General features: G+C 35.3%; 3 protein-coding genes across 4 annotated transcripts; 1 reads left to right on the top strand and 2 right to left on the bottom strand.

Annotated features, from left to right (window-relative positions):
• Positions 1-11,850: 11,850 nt before the first annotated feature.
• On the top strand, positions 11,851-15,794 carry LOC121255693 (epoxide hydrolase A-like). Its single transcript, XM_041156179.1, has 3 exons — positions 11,851-12,507; positions 14,732-14,976; positions 15,280-15,794. Exons 1-3 carry the CDS (start codon positions 12,037-12,039, stop codon positions 15,524-15,526), a joined length of 963 nt encoding a protein of 320 aa, XP_041012113.1. The 5' UTR covers positions 11,851-12,036; the 3' UTR covers positions 15,527-15,794.
• A 981-nt stretch (positions 15,795-16,775) lies between these two features.
• LOC121255701 (probable acylpyruvase FAHD1, mitochondrial) lies at positions 16,776-20,520 on the bottom strand. Its single transcript, XM_041156188.1, has 7 exons — positions 20,301-20,520; positions 20,072-20,237; positions 19,722-19,774; positions 18,831-18,893; positions 18,422-18,472; positions 18,203-18,320; positions 16,776-17,099 (listed from the first exon to the last, which is right to left on the bottom strand). Exons 1-7 carry the CDS (start codon positions 20,403-20,405, stop codon positions 16,984-16,986), a joined length of 672 nt encoding a protein of 223 aa, XP_041012122.1. The 5' UTR covers positions 20,406-20,520; the 3' UTR covers positions 16,776-16,983.
• A 660-nt stretch (positions 20,521-21,180) lies between these two features.
• On the bottom strand, positions 21,181-27,535 carry LOC121234339 (lipoamide acyltransferase component of branched-chain alpha-keto acid dehydrogenase complex, mitochondrial). Of its 2 annotated transcripts, XM_041130250.1 has the most exons (8): positions 27,109-27,535; positions 26,344-26,490; positions 25,527-25,652; positions 24,711-25,126; positions 23,964-24,211; positions 23,259-23,347; positions 22,135-22,362; positions 21,181-21,529 (listed from the first exon to the last, which is right to left on the bottom strand). In XM_041130250.1, exons 1-8 carry the CDS (start codon positions 27,313-27,315, stop codon positions 21,416-21,418), a joined length of 1,575 nt encoding a protein of 524 aa, XP_040986184.1. In that variant the 5' UTR covers positions 27,316-27,535; the 3' UTR covers positions 21,181-21,415. The 2 variants fall into 2 exon arrangements, with proteins under 2 accessions (XP_040986184.1, XP_040986191.1); XM_041130257.1 differs by lacking the exon at positions 22,135-22,362 and having other exon boundaries at positions 27,109-27,529.

Genomic DNA, 27,535 nt, shown 5'->3' on the forward strand with positions numbered 1-27,535 from the left:
ATTGAGCTTGAGGAGTCTTAGCCCACATATGTCTTATTTCTTACGAACTAGAGTTTTTGGGAAGGCCTTGTATTTTGGACAAAGGCTTATTTGGAAAGTTACATTTTAGGAACTAGGGTTTCAAGGGGTTACTGTAGCGTTACTGTAGCCGCTGCACTGTTCATCGCCGTACTGTTCATCCAGGGGCATTTTGGGTAAAAGGTGCATTATTTTGGCTAGGGTTTTAATTAGGTTTTGGTTTAAATACTCTTTGTTGCCTCATTTAAGAGTTTTATGAAAGTTAATGAATTTATTCATTGTGAGTTGAGTTTATCTCCTCTTGTTCTTAATTGAACTTTTGAACTTATCAAAAGTAAATCACAACCTTTGTGGCTTTCCTCATTTGTAATCTGGGTTCTTGAGACGGGTTCTTCAACGGGTCTAGATTTTAATATAATCTAGGTTCTTGAAACGAGTTCTCTTCGGGTCTAGGTTCTCCATCCAATGACTTGATTTTGACTTTCTTGGGAAGTTTTCAATTTGACTGTGGGTTCAAGGGATCTTATTCCCGCGGGTTCATATCATTTGGTTTTCAGAGCAAGGTTTCCATTCAGGTCTAATTCTATCTTTTATTTCCTGCATATTTAATTCTAGGGCTTCATTATTCTAGCATTACGAAAAAAAAAAAAAAGGTGGCTGCTGAATTTCTTCACTATTCTTAGGGTTGCCAAATTGCATTGTTCTAAGGTTTGTGTTGGTTGAAATCTCTTGTTCTAGGGGCTGCCATTGATCACTTATCCTAGGGTTTTTGAGTTATTGTTAGGGTTTTTGTCAATTTCTTGATTTTCACAATTGAATATTGCTGTTTGTGATTGAATTAGAGAAAGGAAGAGAAAAGAAAAGAAGGGAAAAGAAAAGAAAAGAAAAGAAAGGAAAAGAAGATAAAAAAAAAATAAATAAAAAGAGAAGAAGAAGAAAAAAAGAAAATGTAGCATATTCAAAAGTTGCTACATAGTTACAACAATGAGAAAGAAAGACATTTGTTGATTGAGTTTTATCATCAAAGGAGTTGAATACATGTTTCTAGTTGATATCTTGTTTTTATAATTATTCTTTTCCTCGTATAAATTCCTTGAGTCTCGTGTCATTTTATTCCTTGTTTCTTGTTCTTATTTCCTGGACTTAATTACTAGTTGGGATAAAACAAAGTTGCATTGTCTTGATTGAGTTCAATTAGTTTTTATAGAACTTGAGTGGAAAAATTCTTGAGGTAAAAGGAAAGAGTGTGTGAGACTATTATCGAATAAAAAGCCAATTAAGAGTGAAACACGAGTGGAGTGCCATTTTTTGAGTATAAACACGTAAGAGAGTGTGTGAGGTTTTCCACTAACATTCTTTTGTGCAGCGCTTTACAATGTCTCATCGGAGTGGCTCTTCACCAAAGGGGATGGCAAATAACTCATCCTTTGTGTTGCAAGCCATGCAACAACAGTTTGAGCGGTTGAACTTGGTGTTGGGTGAAGTGAGGGATAGTATGGATCATCAAGAAGCATTGATTAGAAATATACAAGGTGGGAGAGATAGGAGGCGACGTGAGCCTAGTATTAAGAATGGGTATGAGAATGGAGAGTATGGTGAGGATGAGGAAGACTTAACATCTGAAGTTGGATTGGTTAGACATAAAGGAGTTAGGCGTGGAAGAGGACTTAAGGCAAAGCCGGGTAGTCGAGATGGAGTTGATAAGAACCTTGGGAGCATCAAAATGAAAATACCATCATTCCAAGGTAGAATTGACCCTGCAGTTTATTTAGAGTGGGAGAAAAGAATAGAGTTAGTGTTTGATTGTCATAATTACTCTAAGAAGAAGAATGTGAAGTTGGCAGTAATTGAGTTCACTGATTATGAGAGTATTTGGTGGGATCAATTAGTGACCAATAGGAGGAGAAATCTTGAGAGGCCTGTAGAAACTTGGAGAGAGTTGAAAGCTATCATGAGGCGGAGATTTGTACCAAGCCACTACTATAGAGACCTCTACCAAAAACTACAAAATCTTACACAGGGGTCTAGGAGTGTAGAGGATTACTATAAGGAGATGAATGTGGCTATGATTTGGGCTAATGTAATGGAGGATCGGGAGGCCACGATGACAAGATTTTTGAGTGGGTTGAATAGGGAGATAGCCAATGTAGTTGAGTTGCAGCATTATGTGGAGGTAGAGGACATGGTACACATGGCTATGAAGGTGGAGAGGCAGTTGAAAAGAAAGGGTACATCAAGGTATACTTTGGTTTCTAGTGCTCATTGGAAACCAAAGTGAGACAAAAATGATCAAGCTGTAACAAAGGAGAAGACTGAACCACCTAAGGGAAAAGATGAGGTGAGGCTGAAACCTCAAGAAAAAGAGAGAATGAGTTGAAAAACAATTGTGAGGCCGAAAGTTCAAAAAAAAAGAGTGAAACAAAAAAAAAAAAAAGAGTGAAAAGGAAAAAGAGAGTGAGAAGAAAAAAGAGAATGAGGCTGAAACATCAAGAGAAAGAGAGAGTGAAAAAGAAAATAGAGAGGTAGCTGAAAGTCAAGAAAAAAGAATGGAGCCACGAGAGGAAAAAGAAAGAGAGATTGCAGATAGAAACAGAAAGACAAAATTGAGTTTTTATACTAAGCCAAGCTTTTATACTAATGAATTTAACGACTCTTTGCCTAGTGTTGTTGTTTCTTTGTTACAGGGATATAAGGTCATGATTCCTAGCGGCGTGTTTTGTGGATTGCCACATATTAGGGAGATAAAGCACTACATTGATTTTGTGCCAGGTGCGACAATTCCTAACTGACCTTTCTTTGAAGAACATGAGTCTTTTTCACACTTAAAGGGACGAGGTAAGTCGTTGACTATAATGCATGCTAAGTGGGAGGACTGTGTTGAGACTTTTCCTCATGTATTCAAATACATACAAGGTATGGAAAATTTTGTGGTTGATGCTTTAGCAAGAAGGTACGTCTTTATCTTCATTTTAGATGCAAAATTGTTGAAATTTGAATATAATAAAGAATTGCATGCTAATGATGATGACGTTGCTAGTGTGTATGGAACATGTGAAAAAGCATCTTTTGGTAAGTTCTATAAATTAGATTGGTACTTGTTTAGAGAGAATAGATTTTGTGTACCAACTAGTTTTATGCTTAAGTTGCTTGTGTGTGATAGATATGGTGGTTTGTTGGGTAACTTTGGTGTAAGGAAGACTTTCAATGTGTTGCATGAACGTTTGTGGGAGTATCATTTGCCATTCACTAACATATTGCATGAATGTTTGTGGAAGTATCATTTGTCATTCATTAACGTGTTGCATGAACATTTGTGGAAGGATTACTTGTCATTCATTGAGTTTGCATATAATTGGAGTGGTCATTTTGGTGTAAGGAAAACTTTAGGTGTATTTCATGAACGTTTGTGGGAGTATCATTTGTCATTCATTGAATTGCTACATGGACATTTGCGGGAGTATCATTTGCCCTTATTAGAGTGTGCATATAAAACCTTGCATACTACTATTTCTTATTCTCCATTTGAAGTTGTTTATGATTTTAATCCACTTACTCATTTACCTTTGATTTCTTTGCTTGTTGATGATAGAAGTAGCTTGGATGAACATTTTCAATTTCTTGAGAAAATTAATGAAAATACATTTGAAGTAGATCTTTCAAGTAAGTATCATGTTTTTGCTATTTTCAATGTTACTAACATTTTTCCTTTCGATCCAGGTGGAGATTCGGGGTCGAATCTTTTTGAGGAGAGGAGGAATGATGTGAACCAAGGTGGGCCTAGTCTTAAAGATCCTTTGCAAGTTCCAGATGGGCCAATTACAAGATCAAGAGCAAAGTAGATCATAGAAGCAATGCAAGGATTAGTGCAATTCACTTGGGACGAGTCTAACAAGAGCTGAATATTCAAGATGGGAGCCTATTATTATGATTATGTGATTGAAGGCCTTGGACTTGTTTATTTTATTAAAGGGGCTTATTTTATTAGTTATAGGAATTAGTCTAGAATAATTGGGCTTGAGGAGGCTTGGCCCACATATGTCTTATCTCTTATAAACTAGGGTTTTTGGGAAGGCCCTGTATTTTGGATAAGGGCTTATTTGGAAAGTTACATTTTAGGAACTAGGGTTTCAAGGGGTTACTGTAGCGTTACCGTAGCCGTTGTACCGTTCATCGTCGTACTGTTCATCCAGGGGCATTTTGGGTAAAAGGTGCATTATTTTGGCTAGGGTTTTAATTAGGTTTTAGTTTAAATACTCTTTGTTGCCTCATTTTAAGAGTTTTATGAAAGTTAATAAATTTATTCATTGTGAGTTGAGTTTATCTCCTCTTGTTCTTAATTGAATTTTTGAACTTATCAAAAGTAAATCACAACTTTTGTGGCGTTCCTCCTTTGTAATCTGGGTTCTTGAGACGGGTTCTTCAACGGGTCTAGATTTTAATATAATCTAGGTTCTTGAAACGAGTTCTCATCGAGTCTAGGTTCTCCATCCAATGACTTAATTTTGGCTTTCTTGGAGAGTTTTCAAATTGATTGTGAGTTTAAGAGATTTCATTCTTCCGAGTTCATATCACTTCCTATCACCAACAATAAACATTTTTTTGTTTGCAATTCATGCTAGCAAGCAAAAAGTCACAAGCTTCCTTTTATTTATCTTCATCTCGTTCTCAAAATCCTTTAGATCTCTTTTTTTTTTTTTCCCGATGTATGGGGACCATCACTGGTAAATTATGTTGGTGGGTACCGATACTATGTCATTTTTCTTGATGATTACAACAAATTCACCTAGTTATTTCCCTTAGTTCGAAAATCTGATGTTGAATTCAACTTTTATCACTTTCTGAATTTTGTTGAACGTCAATTTAATCGAAATATTAAATCTGTTCAAATTAATTGGGGTGGTAAATTTCAACGTCTCAATAAATGTTTTCAAAAAATAAAAGGCATTTACCATCGTTTAATCTACCCTCACACTCATAAACAAAATGGGTCGGTTGAACGAAAACCTCGCCATAGTCGAAACCTATCTTGCTCTCATGGCTCATGCTTCGATTCCAAAAGAGTATCGGTTACATGCATTTCAAACAACATGTTTTTTTTTAAATCAATAATCTTCCTTCTCCGGTGCTAAGCAAAAAATCTCATCTTTAATGTCTTTTCACTGTGAAACCCGATTACACCTTCCTGAGAGCATTTGGTTGTGCTTGCTAGTCATACTTAAGACCATATAATTCTCATAAAATGGATTTTAGGTCGAAACCATGCATTTTTATTGGTTACAACCCATCTCACAAAGGGTACAAATGCCTTCACCATCCCACAAGCTAAATTTTCATTTCACGCCATGTTCCATTCGATGAGGCTCATTTTCCCTTTAGTGAACTCCAGCCTGCATCGCCACTTGTTGAGCCTATTAACTACACTCATCATTCGATCGGTTACTTCTCTTTTTTTTTATTTTTGTAGGTACCTAACGTGGGGCCCTCCTCCCCACCTCTTTCATCCTCACCTGCAGCACATCTTGCTTCTCCACCATTAGCCTCCTCTCTACCCACAGCTCCAATAGCTCTTCCGATGTGCACTCGTCTTTAGAACAATATCCGATGTCCCAAACAAAGAATAGACGGAACCATTTTGAGCTCTTACTGCCACATCATCCCCTGTTACAATAGAATCAACATGCTTTACGGAAGCCAACAAAGATCCAGCTTGGAGACATTCTATGAATGAGGAGTTTGCTGCCCTCTTACGTAACAAAACATGGTCTCTAGTTCCTCTTGTTTCTAACATGAATATCCTTAGCAACAAGTGGGTTAATCGCCTCGTGTACAACGCCAATTACATTGTTTAGCGCCACAAGGTTCATTTAGTGGCCAAGGGCTACCACCAACTGCCTTGTCTTGATTACAATGAGACCTTTAGCCCCGTGGTCTCAAGCCTCAAACGATTCGCCTCATTCTCTTTATTGTTGTCACACGTAAATGGCACATTTGGCAGTTGGATATTCAAAATCTGTTTCTGCATGGTGAACTTTCTAAATCTATTTTCAAGACTCAATCCCAAGAGTTCTCTCATCCTCAATTTCCTCATTGTGTGTGCAAACTTCAAAAAACCATTTACGGCCTCAAACAGGCTACATGATCTTGGTGATCAAAACTTAGTTCTCGGCTCCCTGAACTAGGATTTTTCTCCTCCAAGGCTAACAACTCATTATTTTTCTATCCACAGTCCTCTGTGGAACTTCTAGTTCTCATTTATTTCAATGACATTCTCGTCACAAGTTCCTCTACAACTACCATTAATTCTCTAATTCATCAGCTTTGTGATGGCCTCCCTATTAAGGACCTCGGGCAACTTCATTTTTTCTCGGGTATTGAAACTCATTTTGAGTATGGTGGTCTCTTTCTCTCCCAGCACAAGTATGTTGTGGATTTGCTCCAGAAAACAAATATGTTCAATGCTAAAGCTGTTTCCACTCCTATATCCTCAGCACATGCTCTTAAACTCTTTGATGGTGATCCATTTCATGATCCCACTCTCTACAGGAGTATTGTCGGGGCCCTCCAATATGTTTTGCTCACAAGGCCTGATCTCCCTTCACTGTTAACAAAGTTAGTCAGTTTATGCACCGTCTGACCATCACTCACTGGACTGCTGTGAAGCGCATCATTCAGTATCTCAAAGTGACACCTTGCCATGGCTTGAAGTGTATCCCACAAATATCGCCAATTCTACAAGCCTTCTCCAATGCTAATTGGGCTGGGTGTCCTAACGATTTCCAATCCACAAGTGGCTACCTCATCTATTTGGATCACATTTAATTTCTTGGAGCTCTCGAAAATAGCATACAATAGCTCGCTCCAACATGGAAGTAGAATACGGTGCACTAGCCAACTGCACAACTAAACTTCTTTGGCTTTAGGGTCTTCTCAAAGAGCTTGCCAGTTTCTTGGATCAACCACCCACGTTGTAGTGTGATAATATTGGGGCCACGTATCTCTCTACCAATCCTATTTTTCATTCATGAACCAAGCACGTTACCATAGATTTTCATTTCGTTCATGAGCAAGTTGCCTATCATCATCTTAGAGTTTAGTTCATTTTTTGCAAGGACCAGCCTACAGACACCCTCACTAAGCCAGTTGTTGCCTCTAAGTTTGCCTTTCTTCGAAACAAATTCATTGTCCTTGCAGCCCCGTTGAGCTTGAGGGGGCATATTGATGATAATATCAATATCACCGAAAATCATACCAAGATATCCTCCTCCACAAATCATGACAGAGCATCCAGGGATCAAGCCATATCTGCACAACATTATATTCAGCCAAATATCAGGTTTCCATGATGCATGGAGTTGACCCACTAATGGTTCATCATTTTCTATTTTATTTATGCAATTATATTGATCATTTTGTGTATAATTATACTGTGACTGTAAATGTAAACGCAAGTGTAATAATATTGGCTTACAAACTTGGTTTTTCTCTATTTTAAAAACATAATTATAACGTTTTTTTTTTTTTTTTTATGTACAAAATTCCCTTTTCAAAAAGCCAACCTCGATTATGTGAAATTCTCCAAAGTTTTTGATCCAATCATTCCCCGTTTTACCTCTTTCATAGCATCTTCGTCCCCGTTTAACCATATTTTTCTCCAATCGATACTTTTGGAGTACATATATATAAATGGTGAGCCTTTTTTATTGAGTTATTTGTTAACCCAACTTTTATGTAAGGTAGCATTGTATAAAGCCATTATCAAGATCAAATCACCCAATTAGGATAAGAGAAAAACTTTAACTACAAAGAGATTATACAAAAGTAATATTACAGACTGATATAGCTCGATATGATTCGTAGATTATAAAGTTATTTTTATTATAAAGTAGATTTAATGCATCATAAGAAACCACATTAATTTGTGAGATTATTTTTATGTAATTCCTTTGTGATTGTAGCACTTCTCTTAAAATGATATCACTATTTTCTCTCTCAATCTCAAGAACTTCTATTTTATCATTGGAATATCCTGTTTATATTTCTATTTTCATTTCTTTGCGTTTGTATCAACTTAAAGCTATAAATGTTAATATTTTAAAATCCCAACCATTTGACTTGTAAATAATAATAGAAACTGAAGTGATTTTATATATAACTGAATATATACCTTGCATTAATAAAACAATAATCATTATATTATTATGGACATTTTGATAGGCATTTTGATTCGAGGAACGTGCATGCATTATGCAAGAAGTAATGGTACTGTATATAGCCCCTTATTTGAGGGCTATATTTAGTAATGATGCACGCAATTCTCCTAATAGCAAGACTCGGTTTCAATTTGATGTTTTCATGAATTTAACTCTTAAAATTCAATTAATCTAGATTAATTTCATAAATCCTGCCCCCTTTTTGTTGAGGCTAAGACTTGGTAAATAAAAAAAATTTATTTACAAGCTGAACACATATCTTTCACACCATCGATATGTCACGACTTGACTTATAAAAGAATTTTAACAATTTGAATCTTACAAGTTAGATCTTGTCGTGTCAATGATGTGAATGTATTTCGTACCAACTTGTAAGTAGAATGACTCTAATAATCAAAATAATTGAATTTAGAAATTTAAACTCAAATACTACTTATTTTATCCAAAAAGAAAATTGAACTTATAGTTTTTTTTTTTTTTTAAGAGAAATGTCATTATTCATTCATTCATCAAGAAAAACTTATATACATGATTAGATACGGACGAGGATATCCATATATCAACCATTTGGACCTCAACTAGCTAGTGTACTATTAGACTAGTCTGGACTTTACTATTGTTAATACTTTTTACAAACAAACATAAAAAAAAAAAAAAAAAAAAAAAAAAAAAAAAAAAACTATTAGACTAGTCTGGACTTTACTATTGTTAATACTTTTTACAAACAAACATAAAAATTAAAAAAAAAAAAAAAAACACTGCCTAAATAGAGACGTATGTTTGGAAACTAAACCAAACTCAACTCATCTTAACTTATCATTACAACTTTTTCAAATTCCAATATAAAATATAATAAACAATTCAACTTTTTCAAATCTCAAAATAATAATAATATTAAAAAATAATATTTTAATAATATTTTATCATCTCAACTCAACTCAGTTTAACATCCAAACGCAACCTCACCATTCATGCAAAAAGATAACTCAACCTCTATGCACAAACCGTCTAAGAGATGAACTCTTTTTTTATTTTTACTATACAATAAGGAAAAAAGAATGAAAAATGATGGATTACAGTTTGGCTTAACTCTGATTAACTTTGACGTCACGTGAAGGCAACAAGTTGGTCTTTTTTCAGCCACAAAAGTCAGATCTGAGAGATCTAGTTATGGCGATTCCGGTGATTTGACATGTGTGGTGAGAAGAGCTGTTGGAAAGAATGGCGCATGAGAACCACGCACGATGATTTCTGCAAAATCATCACTATCCACTAAACGATTTGAAGCCTATGAGTATTCTTATACCTACGCATGTCTCTCAAGATTTACAGAAAAATTATAGATTTGACTTTTTCATTCTTGAGGGAAGAAAAATAAATTAAGAAATGAAGAAATGAGATAGAGAATGAGGAGGACATAGGACAAATGAGGGAAGAAGAGGGGGAAGTAGGACTGCTGCAAAATTCAGATTTGGAGACTTCTTCTTCTTCTTCTTCTTCTTCTTCTTCAGAGTTTCTTTCCGTAAAATTAAACTTAGATAAACTCAATCATGCTGTTATATTAATGATATCATCTATATTCATTTTAATAATTTCCGTATACCCAAAACTTTATAGATTATACCTTCAATAAAGAATCAGTACCATATCAATGCCCCTCGATCAGTACTGATCACAAAAGTAACAAGCGATGGGTCCTTTTTTTTTTTTTTTTTTTTTTGTCCTTTTCTTTTGAGGCAAATCTGATAGACAGATCACTTCTTTTCGTGAGTCACGTTGCAGAAATTCCAAACTGAAAAAAAAAAAACAAAAAAAAAAAAAAAATTCCATTTGAGCTTAAAAGCACTTCCTCTCCCCACTCGATTTCAACGACAGTCGAATTAGCAGTACTAGATAAAGTTTTATTCTGTCTAACTTTTACTTTGAATATAAGTGATCAGTTCGAGTTTATCGTATGATATTTTTAGTCATAAACAGCTTATTAATTATTAATATTTTGAACAAGTCCGAACTTAATTGCTCACGAGTTAATTAATTTTGATAATATAAATTGTATTTTATAATTTTATCCATAAATTTTAACAAAACCAACTTAATTTGTCTTTTTGTAATTAATACATATTACACACACACACACTAATGAAGACAAACAACATGAATTGTCTTGAGAACATTATTTTCAATTATCTTTTTAAATACATAAAATGTAATTTTCCTTGTTACATAAAGTAAAATAAATTATATAAGGATAACCAAAAACCAATAATATACTTGTACTTTTCAATATTTGCAATAAATGATAATTTATTTTTTCTTTATCTTTTTTATTGCATCAACATGAGAATGATATAAATATTAGAGTGCAATGCTTATAAAATAAGTGTGCAATCAATATAAGCGAAGGGAAAGACATCAAGCATGAGAGAGAGAGAGAGAAATACAAATTATAAAAGACAAATGCTTGGCTTACAAAGAAATATCACACAATTAAAATTTATGAATTCACGTGGTTTGTTCCGATATATTTAATTAAAATATTTGTTTAAGTTTAAAGTAGATCTAACTTATTACGTAGAATCATATATGGTAATAAAAGTGTAAAATAATTTTTTTACATAAATCAATAGAAAATAAGGTTAGCAATTTTGCATCTAAACGTGTTCTTTTCAAATAAGGGTCCAAAAGAATTCCATTTATGGCATCATTTTTCATGTATTGTTTTTTGAAAAACAATTTCCATATTTTTAAAAAAATTTTAAAATTTTATTTACCATATTTTTCGATTCAATAGAAAGTTGCATGGTGATAATATTTATAGAGAAATATTTTAACTATAAAGAGAATTCGTAAAACTAAATTCAAATTAATATGACAAATTGATACAATAATTTATAAATTTTCTTTTTTTAGAGATCTTTTATATTATGGCACTACTCTTATAATTAAAGCACTCTCAATGGATCTTTTATAATATATATATATTTTTTTAAATATAAAGAAATACTCTCAAAAGCGCCCTCTATTAGATCTTCTACTTTAAAGATACTTACATTCTGCTACAGTAAACCTCTAAATGTAGAGAACATTGTTCATCATATTGTAAACATTTTTAATTAATTTCTCTTTCCTCTCCTTGCTAAGTTTCTTATTTCTTCAACTCTCTTTATTCACATTATATAATTATTGAGAATGAATATTCTCATAATATATTTGAGAATACTTTCATTATATAATCTATTCTTTTTATTTTTTCAATTAATTTATATTTTGATTTAATTTATAAATTTGAATTAATTTAAAATAAGATATAATTATATGATATTGTATATGAGAAGATATTGTAAATATAAAAATATATGAGAATATCATTAATAGTTAGAAAAAATATTTAAAATTAATAAAAAATATAAAAAATATAATATTTAAATGATACGATCAAAAAATAGATAGATTGATATATAAAGTTAATATATAAAATAAAATAAAATAAAAATAAATTTTGATAATATATTTTAGTGGATGAGATGAAGAATGCATTGTATGCGCTGATAAAGACTTATTTATATTCTCCGCTATCTTGAGTAGTCTTCCCCACCCACAATTCACCATCTTCAGTTGTACCAGTTAGTTTGTTTTTTCCCCCCGTCACATGTTTTTAGACTTTAAGTACATCACTGCTCACATATTAACGTCCGGTCGCCGACCTTTCCAGCTTATAACTTCTCCCGTCGTTTTTTCCTTTTATGTTTCTTAGGAAGCAAACAGTAGTCTTTCAGCCACTATTATAGAGAGAGAGAGAGAGAGAGAGATGGAAGGCATAGAGCACAGAGTTTTGAACGTGAATGGCATAAACATGCACATAGCAGAGAAAGGCCAGGGCCCAGTGATTCTCTTCCTGCACGGTTTCCCCGAGCTCTGGTACTCGTGGCGGCACCAGATCGTAGCATTTGCTTCCCTCGGTTTCCGAGCCTTGGCTCCGGACCTCCGTGGCTACGGCGACACGGACGCGCCGGCATCGCCCACGAGCTACACAAGCCTCCACGTGGTGGGCGACCTCGTTGCGCTCCTCGACGCCGTGGCCGCCGACCAGGACAAGGTCTTCGTGGTGGGTCACGATTGGGGCGCGCTCATCGCCTGGGCCCTGTGCCTGTTCAGGCCGGACAAGGTGAAGGCTCTGGTCAACTTGAGCGTGGTGTTTAGTCCCAGGAACCCTAAAAGGAAGCCTCTAGAGTCCTTGAGAGCTCTTTACGGAAATGACTATTACATTTGCAGATTTCAGGTTCTCTTCATTTTTAACCTGTGTATAACTTTTTTCTGTTTGCTCTCTCTCTCTCTGTGCTTTGAAAATTCATTTATTTTGTTGGGTGGGCTTTATGGTTTTGCTTCATGAATATCATGATTTGCTTATCTTCTCTCAAACTCTCCTGTTAATCGTCATATGAGCACGCACAGTGACCTTCATTTTTCTTTATAATACTCGTTTTTTTTTTTTTTTCCCGTAATCTCCAAATATTAGCACTTTAGCAGTGATTTTTTCGTCCCACAGTTTGAAGAAGATTGTACGAAGAAATACAAGTACTCTCAATATAGCCCTGTGAATTTCCCGAGAGTACTTGTGAATTCTGAATCCGAGTCTCAGCAGCAGCTAAAATTACACCAGAAATATTATTTTTATATTGATATTATTTTTAGAAAATTCTTATGATTTTTTTTTTCTGTGTCTGTAAACAAATAATTGAGTAGCTTGTCGATCGTTCTCGCATGTCATTGTCGGGTTTGGTCTGCTCCGTGTCGGGTTGTTTAATTTCTGGAAAAGCCTATTTATCATCCATCGGGGCGCATTTCTTTTATTAAATGTACGGTATATAAATGATAATTAGAAGAATTTAATTAATTTTAAGAAAAATAAAATTAAAAATATTTTAAAAACTAAATATAAAAAAATAAAAAATTTTTATGGGTAATGTGTGAGAATGATTAGTAAGTTTTTAATTATTTGTACAGTATGCACTCATGTACAATATATCGTTAGTTAATAGAGAAATTTTACTCATAAGCTAGTATTTATTTTCACACTCTGTACTTATAACTTTTTTATAAGGCGTATTTTTCATATATAAAGTGTAGATGTATTTTTTATACAATATAAAATGTAAGATAATAAATAGTGACCGATAAAAAAAAAATTCTGATTGATTTATTTATCTCCCTTTCTCAGTTTCCCCTTGCTTTAGAGAAGATTAATATAATGAACTGACTAAATTAGTATATTCTCAGGGAAAAGTCATGCATCCAAGCTAATAAATAATATTAGTTCTCTTAAATCAATAAGCTTTTTGATGTTCGTCTGCTTCGCTCATTAGATCCGGTGATGTTCCTGGTGATGTTCCTGTCACCCGTCCCCGTTTCTGGCGTTTAGCTTTTCGGTTTGTTGACCATGCATTGGAAAAATCATTAAAAAAGAAAAAAAAAGGTTTAACTCGTAAAGTAAATCTATAAATTTACTTAATTTGATGTGGTACGTTAGATTGTAAATTTATTTTTATTATAAAATAGATCTAATATATCATATGAAATTATATTAATTTATAATTTTACCTTTATGAGATCATTTTGGTGGCCGTAGAATTTCTCTTAAAAGAAATTATCAATATCAAGTGTTTCTTTGAACAGTCAAAGACAGCTTTTGCCACTTGTTTCGGCGAAGCATTTCGCAAATAGGAATGAATTCCCTCATACACGCCTTGCTAATCTTCTTCCAGGATGAAGTTTAGAAAACTTTTATAGGCAGTTTCTTTATAGTAGGTTCTTCAGTCTTTGTTGTCTAGGCATGACCTACATGATGGGGATTCAATATCATCAAAGGGGAGGATATTGAAATCTGGTTAGGAAAATTATAGAGAAAAAAGGCGTCACTTTTGACCCTGCATATTTTATCAACAAAATTAATGCAGAAGCAATGCTTTTTCTTGATCAACATGCATGTAGTTTTTGCCTAGTCATGAAGGAATTAAGCCAACCAATTCTTATCAACTTTGGCGCGCGCAATCTGTTTTTGATTGGTATGAACTGTTCTTGTCATATGCCGGAGATGCCATACATACATACATACATATATATATATATATATATGTGTGTGTGTATATATATAATTATATAAGCAGAACACATGATGATACATGAGTTGACATTAATTAGAAAATGATGATCTAATTCAGAAGCATTTGCTCTTACAAGTACACGTAGTCTCTGCTTTTGGATTAAGTATTAGCTGTTCTAATCATGTGCGATGTCATTTAATAAGCTAGTTTGATCATAACACGATACAGTTGACATTATGGTTATAAAAAGAATATATTAAAATTTCAATACTTTTTAATATTAGCTGATGCATGTGATGGACTTCTGTATCATGAGTAATGTGTTTTGTGCGTTAATTTAAGAACATTGTGGTATATACTAATTAATGGACATGTTGCTTTATTATACAATACTGTGGGTAGGAGCCTGGAGATATAGAAGCTGAGTTTGCCCAGAGGGGTACTGCAACTGTTCTCAAGGAGTTTCTAACGTACCGGAATCCAGGTCCCGTTTATTTTCCTGAAGGTAAAGGCTTTGTGCCTCCTCCACCAGACACTCCAATTGTCTTGCCCTCTTGGTTGTCTGAGGAAGACGTTAATTACTATGCCTGCAAATATGAGAAGACAGGCTTCACCGGGTCTGTCAACTACTACAGAAATTTAGACCTGTACGTTACCTTCAAACTTTGGCTGAATTTTGCAGGCTCTATATATATATGTATGTATGTATGTATGTATGTAATGCAACAACAGCTATATATTTATAGTAGCTGATGCAAAAGGTTTTCGCATGACCAGTGCATTGGATGTATCAATTGGGAGGTTTGCATATAGATTATCTTTTAGACATATCAGTGAATGGATCCAATTGTGGGCTCTCAAGTTAATAGAATAGAATCATTGAGAAAACAGTCTTCTTTACAGATCCAAGGCTAAATTCTCACACTTCTTGTGAACAACGCTCTTTGCAGAAACTGGGAACTCACCGCCCCGTGGACTGGGACCCAAGTAAAAGTTCCGGCGAAGTTCATTATTGGAGACCTTGACCTGACCTATAACGCTCCAGGCACCAAGGAATACATACATATGGGTGGGTTCAAGAAATACGTGCCATTTCTGCAGGACGTAATTGTAGTGAAAGGAGTTGGACACTTTCTCCACGAGGAGCGACCTGATGAGATCACCAAACACATTTATGATTTCTTTCAGACATTCTGATCTGCGTTTTCACACCCCACCTACTCTGATGTTGGCTCATTGGCTTCTTGTTCTCTGATCTGGGCTATTTGTGTTGTGGGGCTGTCAGTGTGTTTGCTCTGCCTTTCTGCAATAAGTAGTTGATACTCTACACATGTCAATAAATTAATGTGTCGGCCGGCCATATTTCCTGTAACTTTCTAAGCCTTACTTGTATGAATCTACAATGTTTAATTTGGTTTGATTTGTAGTTATATGCATATCAAGGAATTAGTTTGCTTGGGACTTTGAATCCTTTTCATTTTCAGTAAAATAGATAAATATCTGTTTGGTATAAAATATAAGGTATTTTGGTAATTCCACTTGCGAACATAATGTGAAAGGTTTGACTTTCGAGTGGTTATGGAGGGGATAAAAATAGCAGGTCTAGATATACCAAACCAAGCCCATCAAAGAACCATCATTAAGATGCAAGTGAGAAAATGGAGAAAGGGTACAAGACAAAAAGGAAAAGAAGAGTCTCTAAGAAAAAAAGAAAAATTGACGGAAAAAATGAGAAAGTTGAAGAAGGGAAGTTAGACATGCAAGGGGTGAGGAGACATAAAAGATGCCATTCCTCACCACTCTCAAGGGCCTCTAAAAAAAGAGATGATCGGATCAAAATGATCTTCAATCTAAAGACGAGAGTTTTAAGGATATTATCTTTTCCAGAAAAAAAGATTTCGAATTTACATTGTACATAGATAAATGAGAGACCATAAGATATTGTAAAATATTTATATTATAGTGGATTTGCCCTCCAAACGACCCATGGACGTAGACCCTGGACTAATCACATAAATCTGTCTCCATTTCTATTTGCATTTTTAATATTCTTTTTCTATTTACTGTTATAGATGCGGATGCACGTATGAGCACTATATCGACACCTCTAATCACCACTATGAGCTTCTCGCTTCATTGAGGCCCAAATCAACACCATATCTAGAAATCAGGAATGACTCTTTCTCTCATTCTGGCCTTTTGTACTATTTTTGGCATTAACAAATTAATTACCCTTCTTGTCATTTTGCTTAGCAAAGACAATCACCATCTCAATCAATTGATGCACTCTTCCGTGTGTTGGAAAAAACTGCGCCCTTCCATGTATGTGAATTGGTGAAGGCAAACATTATAAACCGTGGTAGTGCTTGTCTTCATTTTGGGGAGCAGAATGCACAAGCTGCTAAACATTGGTGAGTTCCACTCATTCATATAAAACGAGAGAAAATGGGTAATTATTCTGCTTTCTGAAACTATTTATTTCGGACCCTTTTAACTTTTTGGTTGTCTTTCAAAACAAGTGTTCAAATGGTGTGTCCTGTGAACACCTTCAAAAGAAAAAGAGCCCTCATGTGAACGGCTGCGAATGAAACTAACAACTGAGTCAGCCCTCATGTGGTGAGTCACAGAGGGATAATGGCTGCTGCTGGGAGTGATCAAGAACTTCCAAGCTTTTTCCGTTTTTCAATATTGAAGTAAACGTCCAGAAGGTTGGTTATGCCAGCGGTTATCTTTTGACCTGCTTTCACCGGGCCGACGCCTTGGGGAGTGCCTGCACAAACAGCATGAACAACACAATGATTGGGACCTCATTCTACATTCTTGTCTTAGAGAGGTTGATAACTCAGAAAAATATTTACCTTTCGTTTTTGTACTGGGGGGGGGGGGGGGGGGGGGGGGTGGGAAATTCAACTTGGTTTTAAACATGATAAGCAGAAATCATGCCATGGCATCATTTTAGTACCAGAACTGGCTGCGGTACTCTAAATAACAATACAGCTACTTTTAAAGGCATAAAATGTCTTTGCAATAAGAGCAGCTCAAGGAAAACTATTGCAAGAAAATGTGACAAGGAAAGTTACGTTGTGCAAAAGTAAAAAGGGATTAGTAAGCTAATAAGAAGTTAAAGAAGATTAACATTCTGTTGCAACACGTTTTGTTCAAGTTTGTGATATATACAGATAAGTCGGCATTAGCATTTTATGATAAGAACACATCATTCCATTTTACACGGTTTCTAAAGTCTTGATAAAATCAATTCTACGACATTCAAGGTGAGCCTAAACATCCGCCTCCTGTATACCAATAACTATGAGATGCTACCAGTACATGTTGTTAGTAACCACTCCCATGAATAAAAGAATAGAATATCATCTTCTGTATGGGTCATTTAACGAGCAATCTTAACCATCCAAACTAAAACTTACATATAAAGATCTCCAAATTCCAGTAGAACAAAAGACACGGTAAATGACACTTTCTACCAAGGAGCTACCATTCATTATTACTTATGTTAAAAAATTTAACTCGACCTCATTTTAGCTTCAGTGTCTGTTTACTCCTTTGTCAAAAACAGTTGTTAACTAGGATGGAAACATGTGCGAACAGAGAAAATTATTCTTGATATTAAAATACTATGCTTTTAAAAGTGCTTTTGTCTTTTCATGCATGTTTTTGTACAAATAGCATCAGTTTTCAAAATGAGGTTTGAACTATGCCAAAGAAAAAAAAATGAGGTTTGAGCTGCACAATTTCAATATAAAGGGATAAGTTGTTAATCACCATCTCAATTTCAGTCAGGAAATAGAATTCCACAGATATTGTTTAAATAATTATAGTTCAATAACTGTAGCAGAAACAATGACCAGGCAATACCTGTTAGTATGACATCTCCTTCCAGAAGTGTCATGATAGAACTAATATGGCTAATGAGAAATGGGATCTTAAACATCATATCCTTGGTTGAGCCCTTCTGTCGTACTTCTCCATCAACCTGTGATGAGCCAAATCCAGTCAACCTGAAGTAATTTGGAATGACTAGAAGCTAAGCATTTGGTGAAGTAAAAAAGAAATTCAAGAATGAAGATTTTGAACCTTTAACCACAATTCTAAGTTGTCAGGGTCTGGCACCATTGCCTTGGGCAGCTGCATATATATTTTGGAGATTCAAATAAGAAAGTGCAAAAGTTCATGGAGGAAGAGTAATGCATACAATCATGGATTGTGCAAGCGCTGCGCACTCCTTTTGAAAAAGAGTAGAGTCCTCCATTAAATTAAATTTTTCATGTGGATCCCATATTTACTCACTTTTTTCAAAAGTAGTATGCGGTACTTGCGCACTCTATGACTGCAAATATCATTTCTCTTTCTGATATATGTATTAGTAACTTCTCATCTCCGCATGTGCTGAGTGCACGTGTTTGATCTCAAATAACTTCTGATCCAATTTAGAACAATATCAGCAGAAAGAGAGGAATTGAAAAAAGTAAAGTTCATTTCTCACAACTGAACTGATTGGGGTAAAGGTGTCTTGCCCTTTAGCTACTGTCCATGGAAGACCTGCAGACTGGCACATTTACCAAGAAATAGAAACCACATTAAGTAATAAAAAACGACATAAGCTTATCTGAATGCAAGAGGGAAGCAGTACATGGATGTGAAACTGCATGAGTTAATCCTGTAAGAAAATAAAAGATTCTGCAACAGCCTCATGCCATTCTCAGTTTACTAAGCTCACACTCCAACTCTGTTAGATTTGCATCCAACTTGTGGCAAGAGTAAAGGAATACATAAAATCTTACTAAATCTCTTTAAAGCGTGCATCAACTTTTTATTGTAATGACCAAAGAAAGCTCAAGCCGCATTTGGGCTTATACTCCAAAAGGACTAGCCAATGATTGGAGCTCATTGGAATCATTCTAAACCGTAAGAACTTTTTATCTCAACGTGGAAAACACCACCCTGGCTATCTACAATCTGGTAACACTGAAAGAACTAGTCACTATAACAATTAGAACTCATTGAAACCATTATAAACCATAAAAAACTCTCTCCAATGTGGGATCCCATTGACTACCTAAATCTGGCTGCCACGATATTACTTTTTACTATGAAACATGCTTGTGGCAAAAATTCGACTATCATATTCATTTCATCCACATGAAAATGTGACAAACTTTTCTTAATACTAAACATCCAATTACCAGTAAAGAAAGAACTAATAGCACTAAGAACGTTAAAACTCAGTCAATGAAGAATTGCATGAAGGGGTGTTAAAATAGGAACAATCTAACTAACAATAATCTCTATGATTCAGAGAGCTCTCCCTTAGAGTATCCATGAAATTCTAGAGATCCTACTCCTAATTAATATTTTACAAGATCGAAAAGCGAACCTTCGCAGAAGCTTGAATTTCCCTGGCAGTCATATCCAGTGCCAGAGCGTATCCTGGGTCACCGAAACGTTAAGCTATTTGATTTAAAAAAAATATCAAAACAAAAACATACTCCATAAAGTAGAAGAATTCAATAAATAATCATGCAGATAAATAAATTTGTAGAAAATTAGGAAAATTGTGATCATAATATTTAGTGGTTTTACTCTTTCTTACTTATAAAAAATCAATAAAAAAAATTATTTAGTGGTTTTACTTATAAAAAAAAATATTTATTGGTTCATGCAAAATCCAATTACAGAAAAATAAAGTTTTACGAATACATAGAAGGTTTGAATTTAAGAAGGTACCCGCAACAAAGTCCATGGCAGTGGCCTCAGGAACATCGCGAGCTTTCTGGCCGATCACGACCGCAAGCTCGACCTCATGATCCAGAGACCCCCAGGGGTGGGGGATTTGGATTGTTCCTCCATTTTCCAAGTAGGACGACGTGGGTTTCAGAAACAAAACCGGCTCCTATTAACAAAAACAACGTCTAATTCAATTCAAGAGAGCAAAGGAAAGGGATGGAGGGGAGACCTTGGGGACGGCGTTGCCGAGTTCTTTGGCATGAGCAGCGTAGTTTCTGCCCACAGCGACGATCTTAGTGCCCACGCTCAATAGCTGCTGATACGCCGTTGCCATCTCCCAAAACACTCTTTTTTTTTCACCTATACGTCTACAACTTCAAGCAGCCTACGAGAAATGTCAGAAACCAACGCCCTTGGCTCAGCTTCTGTCTCCGTCAACTTTAGTCGCTGTGTTGGGCTGGGCCAATGATTGTTTTTTTTTTTAATAAACAAAATGATTTTGTCATGTATCAGGTACTGAAATAAATAATAATTATCTTACTTGGGCCCACAATGCAAACCCAGACCTGCCCAAATCAGAACGGGAACTATTGGCTATTTGGGCTTTAGGCCCATGATCACATGTAGAACTCTAGCTCATATTGTGCATGAATTAAAATGAGCGCCTGACCCAAGACAAAGACAATCCCAATGTGTTCGTCGCCAAAAACATTTGATATCTCAAAAGCGTTTCCAAAATCATTCAAGGAAAGCAACATTGAAATTTGAAGAAATAAGGTAAAACTATGTTTGAATGTTGAGTTAAGCTGAGCTCTTTATGAATAATAGTGCGTTGAGATGGTAGAATGAGTTTAAATGTGTTTGAATGTTAAGATAAATTTAGATGTATTTATGAGAAATTGAAAAAAGTTGTGAATCCCAAGTGTAAAGAGATTTTGAGTTGAGATAAGTTTAGTAATTTAAGAGTTGGTGTTTGAATGTTAAACTTAGCTTAAAATTAGATTAAACTGAGTTGAACTTAATTGAGTTTAACAACCAAACAGGGCCTTAATGTGAGTTTTGAACAAGATGTTTTGGCTGCTTTTTATCCTTTAAGATACAAGCATAGAGAAAGCCAGCTGAACATATAGAGAAACTTCTTGTGATCTTTCAAGCAGCAACAATGGCAACACCACTGCAGTCCACCCTTATTTGTTCCCTTTTTTAAACAAAGTAGCAAATGCCATAGAAACTTATTTTTGTGGATCGCTGTACATTTTGACTTGACTGCTCAATATTCAGACAAGAACAGGAGTTGTTTCCAATTTAAGTTGAATGAATCTTAATTCCAGTTTCTTTGACATATCATTTCATATGTAACATGAACAGCTCCGGTTTCTCAATAAACTGTTTCCACTCATTGCAGAATCTTGCAACAGTTGCCCCATCCAAAACTCTATGATCTGCACCTATATTAACCTGAGAAGGAAAATACCGTTCAGATTGGACACATTATTTCATCTATCAAAACCAAAAGGCTCATTACATGTTAAGCACAAAAGCAATAGTTACTAAACACTTATTTATATCAAATAGGCAAATACCAATTTATTTCGGTTATTTGTAATCATAATCAATCTGTATATGCTAAAGAACTACATAATATATACTACTGTGGCAAAGGGACAATAATTACAATGCCTATATTAAGAGAAATGATTTGTACAAGTTCTAAACAGGCTTGAATTTGTAAAAAAGTGGACTCTACTTCAAAAAAAGTGTAAAAAAAACGATTATTTATTAGTGAGACCCATTTTTTACAAAGGGCTCACAAGAGACTTGTCTATTTGGAACTTGTACCTAGCATTACTCATGTATTAAGACCATAAATCTAAAAACATATCTAAATTAAGAATCTCTTCCTTCCCTTTCAGTAAAATAATTGAACAATGTGTATGCTGTGATTTATAATGATATCATTTTGTAAGAAAGTATCTTGAGTTTTCTAGGCGTAGGCAATCAGTCTTATAGTATATTAATTCTTGAGATATGAGTGAAACCCAGATGAATAACTCATTGCTTACAGTCATGATTGATGCAGGATATATACTGCCATCATCTGCAAATTGTGGAACTTTCTGAATCCGGCCAATTGCAATAATGGACACTTCGGGCAAGTTGAGGAGTGGAGAACCAAATTTTCCACCAATTGCTCCAATATTGCTTAACGTAATTGTTCCGCCACAAATATCCACAGGATTAAGCTTGTTACCCAGTGCCAATTGTTGTAATCTAGATAGTTCCTTTGTTATCTATAAATCACATTAGGAAATATGAATATCAAAAAGTAAAGCATGGGATTATGACGGGTTTAAGGAAGTAAGAAGAAGAAGAAAAGATATTAGGCACTATGCCATCATTAACTGCACATATATATGATTATATTGGGACATTGACCACCAAAAAGCAACCCATTTGGGGGAGTAAATGCAACCTATTGCAATAACCTATATTTCAAAGTTACTATTTCCAATCTAAAAAGTAAACCCGCATGTTATGTTTCCTTAATTAAATCCTATAGTCAAAGCAAGCAATAGCCCAAGAAGCAGTAGCACAGCAGTGCATGAGATGCCAGCAGAAGCAACTGTCGAGCAAATTGCCTCTGTTGCCTTCGCAAATCATCAATTGATAGTTGCTCACTGATTCAAGCAATTTGTTGAGTACCATGATTTTAGGGTGGATAAGCCAATAAATGATATGTTAAATCAGGAGGTTTAGAACCCAAATATATCCTGATTGCATTGCAAATACTATGGACATTTGCTGCCGATTAATCTATTGCTAGTGAGTACAAAAAGATAAAAACTATTATATATGTAAAATATATAGAACAAAATTGTTTGCACAATAAAATATATACCATTGCATTAAAGAAAATGTAACACTTCATTGCCTTAGTTGCTGATTATGAGATGGACAATCAACTTTCTCTTCTTTGTAAAGTAACGAAAAAATTAAAGACAGTGGTTATAATGAAATGGAATTTTACTAAATGTAATTATAGCAGAGTTTCAAGCAAAAGATCATGTTTCCCACTGGTCTGTGTTTCTTGGAGAAACCAACAAGGAATGTGGGAAGAATAAAAAGTTCACACTTCAATAATGTAGAATGGAAAAGAAGTAAAATTAAGAAGCTCCACAAAACTAACCTCCAAAATTGAAAGCGATTGGACATTCTTTATGTTTGGTACAACAAGACCACACGGAGTAGCCATGGCAATTCCAATATTGTGAGAACCTATGATAATAAACAAGTAGACAACTTGCATCAAACCTTGAACAAAGGCAATGAAATTATTTGTAACCCTTTTGAGTCTCAATAATTCCAATTTGTTTTGGAGCAATCAAGATAAGCGCCTAAGGATATTCACTATAAAAGTATTACCCTTTGAGTGGTGCTAGAGCCACTGGGAGGATTTCAACGAGAACAGTATGGTGAATAGTGAAAATTTTGCCTGTTTCGTATCAACCCCGTGAAATACTCACAGTATATTTATCATTGTTTTTGGCTAATGGAATTATAAAAACACTTTCACATGATTTGCTACTTACTATCTTGCCTAATACCAGCCTTAACCATATAAATAAGCAAACTCAATTAAAGAAAAGTTTATATAATTCACAACACTAATTTTGAAGTCCTATATCCAGAAAATCCATATGAAAAGAAACACTTTTACATATACAATAATGGCCTAGAGTATGAAGTGGAGTGAAAATGTCTCGAAGATACAGAGAGAGAGTTCTTACATTAGCTCGTGTGATACATAATATGATTAGCAGCCAATTTTCTCAATTTATATAAGCAGCTGTTCTTATCCGAAACACAGAAGCAGTAGAAATGGCAAGTCTACCTTTGAGGATGACCTCAAGTGATGACTCATTGAAGGAACTATTCATCAAGGGATACTTGCTCAAGGCCATTGAAAGAGACTTAATCAGTGATGGAAGGAAAGTGTGCTTAACATCTGGATCAGAACTATTATTCTGGAAAGATGCTTTAAGCTTCACTAGTGCATCACAATTGATCTCATCCACAAAATGAAAGTGTGGAACTTGTGCAGCCATGGACATTGACTTTACCATTGATCGCTGGAAACCCCTGAAAGAACAAATATAAGTAGCTTGCCTATCACCCTAACTCTGTCACAGTTACACTACTAAAACAAACATTCCACATGAATCCGTTTCATTGCACATGATGACAAATAACAAGCTATAAGGAGTAGTGGGCACATTGATACAGCTACAGAATCTAAATTTCATGTCAGATTTGTCTCCTTAAACTCAGACTTGTAAACAACTATTTCTTTTCCTTTTTATTTTATATGAAGATCCATGAAACCACAATCCCATGCCATGTCATCCATTAGAAGGAAAAAGATGAGCAAGATTCAGGCTTCACAGGTCAATAGCTTCGATTCCTATCTACCCTTAACCAAATCAAGAATGGCAAAAGTGAATTATAACACCTCTATAGTATTGGTACTGCCAAGTTTATCATGGTTTTGTCCATGTTACAGATTATAGGGCAGAGAGTCCCTCTGTTTTTCTTATCTTTTGAAGGAGAGTTTCAAATTCATTTTTGCATCCAAGATTACCTTAAGGAAACTGTCTTATCTTCATATCCATAGTTCCATCCAACGTCAGCTGATACATGGGGATGGTCCTCTTCTCCTTCAAGAAACTGCCTTCCCCCATCAGCAGCACTCAAGGAAGCAGATGGATCTTTAAAGATTCCTTTCTGGACAGCATATTTGAGCACGTCTTCTTTTAGTACCCTCCCATCTTCACCAGTTCCCAGGATGTCATATATATCTACACCATGTTGCTTTGCAAGATGCCGGACAGCAGGTGTTGAAAGAACTTCGCCAATGTTATTTTTCCTTGGCTTTGAATCAAGTGACACTGCTTTTTCCATACCATCATGAGTTGGAGTGGGGTTTTCTGGAACATAAGAAGTCAGGTCTGGAACCTGCGCTTCCTCAACAAAAATCTTTAAAAGAGTTTCTCCAACCTGCAATTTCAGTAGAATCATAATCTTCTTTAAGGATCAAAGTAGAAGAGAGAAAGCTGACCTGGGTTTAGATAATTTCCTGTCTTTTCAAGTCCTCAATGCCTCTAAAACTTGCTCAAACCTACTTAATGTACTTAAAAGAATCCAGCATTCCATACCCTCTTCCAGAAAAAGTAAAAGATAAGCGTGATTTTTATTATCCCTTGATTCCTAGCTGTTATGTTTAACACAGTTTCTGATTGAAGCCAATTTAACTGCCTATGCATCTCTGGCAACCCCTTAGAAAACAGGAAACTTTCAAACTACATATGTAAAAACAGTCGTAGGGTTGAATATAAATTGCGTGAAGATAAGAATGGAAAGAGGCTAAGTTCCAAAAAGTAGTATTTTTAATTCTCACCTTTACAATGTCACTGGGAACATAAAGAATCTGAGCAACTTTTCCTTTGTAACGACTAGTTATTTCTATAGTTGCTTTGTCACTTTGAACTTCACAAATTGGTTGAAACTCTTCAATTTGATCCCCCTGCCAGGGTAAACGTATCAACAATTATCTCTGCTGACTTATTCAAAACATTAGCTAGGTTAGTTATAATGGATGGTAGGTAAATGCATAGATAATCAACCAGAAAAGCCAATTTATGACGAGGTCAACTATCCTATTTCACCAACAGTGCAGAATATGACAAATTTCATTTTTCAACAGGAGAAAGAAGCCTTAAATTTCCCAGGAAACCATGGAAAGAACAACAATATGATTAAAATGATACTAAATAACACTTCTCTTTAACATGTATTCTATCACTCTCTCACAAAAGGGCTAGACTCCCACGCAAAGGCTAAACTCCCCCTCATAAGGGAGCGCAACATGTAAAATACTCAATCATAATATGGGTGAAATATCGAGCCATGATTGAAACTACTGACTTTTACTCAAATACCATGTTAAATTACTAACTTTTCCAGAAGCTTAAGTGATAGGAAGAGGTGAAATTTAATAATTTCATATATATTGTAACAAACATCTACAAGCCTCCATAAACATACAAAAAACCTACTGACAGTTTGGAAATGCCCAGAAGAGCATTAATAGTATAGAACATGGAAGAAAAAGAGAAATTCAGAACCTATCCACGGCTCCAACCAAGCCTTTAGCATATTTACCAACCAAATAAATTAGAAGATATAAACATGCAACATTATCATCATTCACTCACCTCCTTCACAAACCATTTAAGAAGTTCACATTCGGCAATACCTTCCCCAGTTTGAGCTAATGGTACATCAACTATCCCACACGCTGGAAGTTCTGCCAAAACATGACTTGAAAAGCAAAATCTCTTCCCAGTATGTGGACTATTGAACTGCAAAAATGGAAAAGGGAGACATCAGAAACGCTAACAAGTTCTTGAAAAGGATGTTTTCTTTTGTGGGTGAGTTCTACAGTATCACGGTTCAAAGACTTGAGACTTATCGACACGATTGATTTGATTAATTGAGGACCACTTGACATACCCATTCCGACCACTAAAGCCCAGTGCACGAGATCAATAATGGATAGGTCTGAAGCCATTCAGGTGGAAAATGGATCAAGCAAAGAACCTCAATATGGCAATTGAAATTCAAGGTTAAAACAACAGCTTGGAAAATTAGAATCTATGTTTCTGTTTAGGAAGCTATTCAATTACAATTCATCCAAGAGGTGTCAGCGCCCATTCAACATTCTCCAGGAAAGCAATGCATAAAGGCCGTGATAATTGATGTATGGTACTGGGGCACCATTCCCTCACAAGAACGACAAAATACAAGAAACAGCGCCTACGCAATTTGAATTGCACTAACCTAAAAACCCAAAATTAAATTGTAATCATAGACTGTGCCATGAGCTATTATTGACTAACAAAGCAACGAGGCAAAAGAAACAAAGAGTACGCTTAAACAACCCCGGGATTAATTTAAGTGTAAAAGGGCAGGGGACACACATAAATTCGATTATCAGCGGAGCGAAACGACAGCAAAGCGGACATAGAAAAGGCAATCCGAGAGGAGGAGAACCGTTGAAATGGAGGATCGAGCTCCGAGGCAACCAGAGCCGGGATCATAGCTTGAGAGGCGTACGGAGACAGCCACAGCAACCGCGCACGGGAGCTCCAAGAAATCTTCTGCAAAATCCTCCGACCGATCATCATTCGCGGTGTCCGTACGAGAGAGCTACAACGTTTTTTCCCGCTTGGTTAAGATAAATTTAGCCTTACGTGTTGTGTTTTGATTGGAAAAACAGTCCAACTCCAGAGTGAACAGATTTGTGAGGTCTCGAACTTCGATCGTTCGAACTCCGAACAATCAACGCGAAAGGTTTCACTACGATTATTGGGAGAGAGACGAACAGATATGACGTTATTAGATAAA

The sequence above is a fragment of the Juglans microcarpa x Juglans regia genome, chromosome 1D (genome assembly GCF_004785595.1).
Source record: "Juglans microcarpa x Juglans regia isolate MS1-56 chromosome 1D, Jm3101_v1.0, whole genome shotgun sequence".
Taxonomy (NCBI): Eukaryota; Viridiplantae; Streptophyta; class Magnoliopsida; order Fagales; family Juglandaceae; genus Juglans; species Juglans microcarpa x Juglans regia.